Below are 6,935 nucleotides of genomic sequence, written 5' to 3'. Positions count from 1 at the left end.
TATTCCTTGCTATTTTATCTCAAAATTGTTCATTGGCTTGATCATATCCGAATAGATTTTCAGCTCATGCTTAATCCATGTTGTCAAAAGATCAATTCTCCAGTTTCCCACCAGGTTACTGGCTCTGCTTCAGAGTATTAGAGTATTTGTGCTAATTATGTGGGTGTTGTGGAGTTTTGGGGCCCTTAATACATTGCAATTTGTTCTCTTTGGAAAGCCTGTTAGTTTACAGTTTATACAACTCAGACTCTAAAGATAAGTCAAATCCTTTACTACAAAAGACCTGAGGTTGTTTTATGTTTTGGATTACAGTATGCCTAAAAAAATAAGAAATCAGATGGATTTTACTGTGAATCAAACAGCAATGCTTTCATAAGGTACAAACAATATTAACTGTAATCTTTTAAGTGCTTTATTTATGATACATTAGTATTTTCAATCTTTTATTTTACAGGGTGTACTCCTAAGGCACGGCTTCTACAATAGGTAAAGTAATCAAAATGAAACAAAACACTAGAAAAGGAAACTTTTCTTGATTTTACAGAACAAATATTTTGATTAATGATAGTATAGAATTTGATACTATTTCATTAAAAGTGAATATTTGAATGAAAGGGACCAATTATTGTTGAAGGTGTGAAATATATATTTTATTCCACAAGCCAATGGATAATATTTGATAATAAATAAAACATTATTCCTTCTGCGTTCTAAGCTATGAAACAGTGCAAGTGGTGAGTAAAATAGAGCCAGCCTCAAAATCCCAAGAACAGCATTGCTGCAAAGTAAGAACACTGACTCTTTTGCTGCAGTGGAGGAGACGAAGGACGCGAGGGACCACAATCCTAGTGTCAGAAGTAGGCTCAATTCAGGCTTTGGAGGAATCTTGAAACAAAAAAGAACACAGTGGATAAGATACAAATTGCTGTATGTTCACCGAAAACATACACTAGCCAATGAAAAACTCTTCAAACACAGTCGCTTGCTATAGGTTATTATGAACAAAATATTATGGCATGCTCTGAAAAAATATCAGTTCAGTTCAACATTATTCGGTTTCAGAAATATAAAACCATAAAAGTTATAAATACATCAAAATTCCATAAAATAGAGACCCAATTTATCAGTTATAATACATTCCACAACAACCCATGGTAACCTGTAACATAAGGTGCACAATTCGAGTACATGTAATCTTACCCTTGATTTAAAAGCACACCAGAAAAATTAACCAGTCCTAGTGCTTTTACTGAGGTATATATATCTTAAAAATGATCTTAAACCCAGACGCTTGTTAGCATTTAGTCAAGACAAGCCCTAGACTTCACCACAGATTTCAGATAACCAAAGACAAAGAAGATATATTCATCCTGCAGCAGTTGTAGATACGGGAGAACTGCGAGAGGCTACTTAAAATTCATCCTCTTTCAAATCGGAACAATAAAAAACTTCTGGGGAACCTCATAAAATTTACAAAACAATACAAAGTGTAGCAGATTTTGTGGAGACTCACCATCGCAGCCATAGGGTGCTAGTAACTGACCTCTACTGCTCCCCCTAGGTATGGCAAGCAGGAGGTGAAAGAGATCCAGGTGAAACCTGGTCAGTAAAAATGTTTCATAAATAGTAAAAAAAAACAGAAGATAAGGCTCAGCTAGTGATGTTGTCTTTAGCATTAGAAATTTACGGACACAAGGTTTTGACAGTTCCAGCTTCTCCCTCTCCAGTTTCCTTAGACTGCTAAAGGACTCCGTTATTATCCCCACATCTTTTTTGGTTATTAGTACAGGGCTGGTGTACAGTTCAACTCTTCCTAGCTTTTCAAAACTACTCTTGATGTATCTCAGCCATGGTATACTGAGCGCATGGTCAAGGGTCATACACTCTTTTAAAATTGTCTGGCTCAGCGTTAACCCCTGCCCCAACCAAATATTTATCCAGAATGTTAGGGGACGAAGTGCCAAGATGTTGCTTAAATATGGCACCCCTAGTTCTTCATGTACCACCATGTTGAACAAGCCAAGAGGAACACCCAATAAGCTGCAGTGTAGTTCCTATATCCCTGATAGGCTCTGCACATTGGAATAATATACACTATCGTTTTGACATAGGACTGAGGTCAGTATGTCTCTATCGAGTACATTAAACTTAATTACTTGTGTGTGCCAGCTAACTCAGAGATCATTAGAAACTTCTCGAATGAACAAGAAGGGATTAGTTTATGACAACCGCATAAACATGACAACTTTGTTTACCTTAGAATCGGAACAGTCTCAGAATTGTGGAAACAATAGATAACAGTTTCACTTAGTCAATCGTGCATGCTTCGTTTCAACAGAGTTACACAGAAATAGATAGACGGGCATTTCAATAAAAAGGGTTTATTGAACAGTCTTATTTCTCGTGCAAGAGATATGAACTGCTACAATCGTAAGACAGAATGCCAATTATAAAATGTACAGCGTTAGCAGTAAGATAAAATAATACTGCAATAGCATGGTTTGCTGCTATGACATATATTCATAAAAATACATACATAAATAACTCAGGCTAAAATGTGAATACTCATCTGGTGCTTCTAGCTAGTTCTACCCTAGTGTACCTAACGTAAGTGTAGTACGAGGTAAGAAGTAGGTCCTGTTTTTCTATAGTCTAGTTAAGCTATAGTTTAGATTGGTGTTGCCAAGATTTGCCAAAAGTCCCCCTAGGTTCTAGTCCACTCCATACCGTAGAATGAGAGAGGTTGGAATCTCTTTCCGGGTCTCGATCTCTAACACCCCGCAAGGGGAGTCAGAAACATTGGAGCTGGATTCTCTGCGAGGAGGATGAAAGCGTCTGGTCAGTGCGTCAATCGGGGACTCGATCTCCTTCGCCGTGGTGAGCTGCGTAGCTGAGCCATCCAAGTATACAGCTGGACCGTACCATGGTTTGCCATGACAAGTGAAGGTATATTTATACCTTGAAGGTGTTTCGGAATGCCAGTATTGACGTAAAAGTCGGGCAGAGGAACGTCATGAATGAACCACTAAGGAATAGATGTTCATGCATAATGAATGAGTTCTTGGAGAAATCAATAATCCAAGCAAGGGGCAGTCCTAAAGGTTTAAGAGTCTGACTTTCCAAGAACTCGTTGTGACGTGGCTGGACAGATGTAGGTGGCCATGCCTGTATTTGGTTAGCATGGATAATGCCTAAATAAGGGTAGGATTTCTATGCCTAAATATAGACAATGCAAATTGTGCATCTATAAGGACATAAATCGTGAAACCTATATACGGTATCTAAATCGACACACAACACCCACTCCACTTTCGTATGAACGACATTGCTAAATCCTAAACATGTTAAACATATCTAAAAAAGAGTTTCGCATGATTTTTTAAAACAGGTCCAAAAAACATTCTCTAAAAAAATGCATCTAAAAGTGTTGCTATGCATAAAATGCAATGGTGCTATATGTATTAAAGATATGTTTCATTCTAAGCATATATTTACATTTGAATGCTAAATAAATGAACATGAGTGTATACATTATTATGAAATGGCTCGTAAATACAGAAAAAAAGGGTCGAAACCATTTCATGTCAAGTTACATAAAACAATTGTCATTGACAAGGTGACATATTGTCTCTGGAAGTTTTTCAAAGAATTCTGTTCACTATGAATAGTTCTACTGTAAGCAGATTACTTTTGCCCAACCTAAAAAAACAAATTTGGGAAAATAAATCATAGGAAAAAAGCTCCAAAGTTAGTCCTTGTTTTGAATTAAGAAGGTCAAATTCAGAGTTTCTCAGTACACTGTGTGCTAGATCAAAAGTCAGTGTATGGGGACAGAGAAAACATGAAATCTTCTAATCCTGTAGACAAAAAGTTGTTTACCATTGTTACCATTGTAGGTGAAAGTTGCGTTACCTCGTTTAGAAGACTAATCACACATAGATGAGAAGCAATGCCTTCAGCATTGGTCGCATCAGCAATGTTCATATCGGAGGTTACCTGTGTGCCTGTTGTTTCCTCTCGTACCTCAGCAGTAGCAATTTGCCTCTTTGAGATCTCAATGAATGCCATCATCAGGATTGGTAGCCGCTGGGGACAACACAGAGCACGGGCTGTTATAGGGTCCAGCAGAGTATCGACATCCGTAGGCATGACTGATGGGAGTGTTAGACAGATGTCTAGCATGCATTCTTCACCGCAAAGCAGGCAGCGTAGAACAGGTAAGATGCAATCTTGCCAGATTGGTCTGAAGGACAGAAACCATGTGGTATTTAATTCCCGTAGACGAGGTAAACCCAAAATTTGGACGAAGCGCTCACAACACTTAATCTCCTGCAGAGCTCTCTCCACTGTGAATTGGGTATCGCTGGTGATTTGGATTGCCATATTGTAGCAGTAGGAATAAAAACAGGATGCTGCAACGAGTGCTAAAAGGAGTGGCAGTCCGCCAAACACAGAGTGCACGAAGTTTGGAATATTTCCGAGGACTGCTTGAAAAGGTGCTAACAGTCCTGAACACACGTTCTTAAATACATGTACAATACCGCTCGTATCAGACATGTTTAAGATATGTTCCAACATTTCTGTGACATGTATAGGACAGTATTCAAAAGGGCATGTATCTCGGCAGAAGTCCTTGCGACTTGAAGATCATAGGTTTCTTTGGACAAAGTCAGTGGCACTGTTTGTTGCAAAAGAAGGGCTTTCAGTCTGCTTAGAGTATCAATTCGTATTTAAGAGATGTTCTGTGAAGGCCATAAAGGGGACTCCCTGACTGTGTCTATTTGTGGAAACAAGACTTGCATACAGCAAGTGACCCTGGATCTAACCGTTACTAGATATGGGATACCTGGCAACATGCCACAGCAGCTGTGATCATTCAACATGAGGTAACTTCCATTTGAAAGTTGTCCAAAAATTGGATTAATCACTGCAGCTGGTGAACCTTGCAGGTGACAGGATAAGTTTGTAGTGGAACTGTCACAGGCCCCATGTAAGTTAATACCCTGACAAAGGAGAGAACCACTTAGTGCGTTTTCACAGTTAGTACCGATAAGAAACACTTCATACTCCCCACTCCAACATCTGAGTGTGTAAGGTAAATCTCAGGATGTCTTGATGTATTCTTTACCCAACCTTTCATATTTGCCTGCTGGTATATGTTTTAGGCAATACTGAAAATGGAAAATTGTAACAGGCAGAGTAATTTTACCATGTATGATCCTCTCAGTAGCTGGTTTTTCTGCCACTGTGAAAGGTCATTTTCCCAGTTTTTCAATGCTCAGCACCCTATAGTCTGCTCCCCTTTGTGCCAGTTTGATCTTTTTATCAGTGAGATTGAATTCTGAAAACAGTGATGTAGTGTTGATTAAATGCCAAAGCACATAGCCTGCAAGCAAGTTTTGTAGCGTCCAGCCTAATAGCATGATAGAACGTAATTGAGACTGACCATGTTGCAACATGACCAAGTCTTGTTCCATGATGTCCATGGCAGAAGACACAATGCTGTCCAATGAATATACCCTGGACGACAGAGTCGTTAACCCGTGGTCTACTACAGAGAGAGATTTCTCTAAATTAATATGATCAATTTCTCGTATTCGTTCTGCAGTCTCTGCTTGGGTAATCATCCATATTTTGTTATAAGCAGCGTAGATACCGGCATATATGAAACATTTTTTATGCGGTTTTCTTGGTCCTAGCAAGAATTTCCTACGGTCTGCGCCTTCTTTAAGTAAAGATAAGTGTTGTTTTACATCCTCTAGTGTAGCTTTCTGTAGCCAATCAATGCATAGTTTCCCTACACTGTATGTTGTTACTACCACTGGATGCTGTCTTTGAACACATCTTGGGTCTGGCCTATTGATAGTGAAACTCTGTTTTGTTCAGGAATCGATCTTGACAGTTGTTTCTGTCTGTGGGCCAGAGCAACCATTTGTTCCAATCTGGAGCTGATCTTTTGTGATGCAAAATAATATGTATGTCGCCCTCCCCCTGTGTAGTGCTATTACTTGCAGGTGCAGGTATGGACGGAGTGTTTATGTCTTCGATCTTGGCTAACCCAAGGCAAGACGTTTGTTGGACAGGGTCATTCAAAAACATAATTTGCTCAGGGATGATACAGGCTCTAAACAAAGCTTCTACCCCTGCACTTGCCAATCTTTTGTACACCGGACAGATTTGGTCTAAATGTTGTCTTTCCAAAAGTCGAAACCCTGTCTGGACAGTTGGGCAATAAAGGCTTCAAAATAAATCTGTTTTGTATTTGTTAACATATTTTTCGTTCCTGTCTTGTTCACATTTTTAAAGTAAAACGTTTCTGGATTTGATACATTGAACCCTGAAAAATATGGAAACTTCATTGCAAAATTTGTTGATCTACCCTTTGGAGGAGTAGGGCAATGTTCCCATTGGTTATACATAAATAAATTTCTAGGTGACTCAGATTTGTGCAAGAAATGATGACCATAATGGTTATAACAATACATTTGCTCATAGTCTGATGGACCATCTAACTATTCATGATTTGTGAACACTGCAGACATTTCTAGATAAGACATCATGTTATTAACAGTCTTGAAGTCCCAATCATCAGAAAAGGTACTAGAGGTAATAAAGTCACTTAATGAAATCTTAAATAAGTGTAGAATCTTCAAAAGTTCAGACGGGCCAAAAATGTCATGTTCAGTTGTGTCCCAAACTATACCATCTGGTATAGGAACGGCTGCGATGTTCACTGCTGACAAGTCTCTTGCTTTACGATGGGATTATTTGTGTGGCTGGAGAAGTAGGTTCACTCTTTGACTTGCTGTGTCCATTTGAATATATCTTCCACTTACCAGCATACCCAGAGTTATTACCAGAGCTAACCAAAATAGAAAGAAAAATATTCACAAAACAATCCATAGTTTAATCCATGGTGAAACCTGATAAGACTT

General features: G+C 38.7%; 1 protein-coding gene across 2 annotated transcripts in view; it reads right to left on the bottom strand.

The window, feature by feature from the left end:
- Positions 1-394: 394 nt before the first annotated feature.
- The window catches only part of LOC144762020 (uncharacterized), a 604,519-nt gene continuing 597,978 nt past the window's right edge, over positions 395-6,935 (bottom strand). For both annotated transcript variants that reach the window (XM_078647186.1, XM_078647185.1), the window contains exon 5: positions 395-885. In XM_078647186.1, coding sequence (XP_078503312.1) covers positions 869-885 — 17 coding nt within the window. In that variant the 3' untranslated portion in view covers positions 395-868. The remainder of the gene's footprint in view (positions 886-6,935) is intronic.

The sequence above is a fragment of the Lissotriton helveticus genome, chromosome 6 (genome assembly GCF_964261635.1).
Source record: "Lissotriton helveticus chromosome 6, aLisHel1.1, whole genome shotgun sequence".
Taxonomy (NCBI): domain Eukaryota; kingdom Metazoa; phylum Chordata; class Amphibia; order Caudata; family Salamandridae; genus Lissotriton; species Lissotriton helveticus.
Note: the sequence above shows the minus strand (reverse complement) of the source record. Positions and strands in the feature narration are given on the sequence as shown.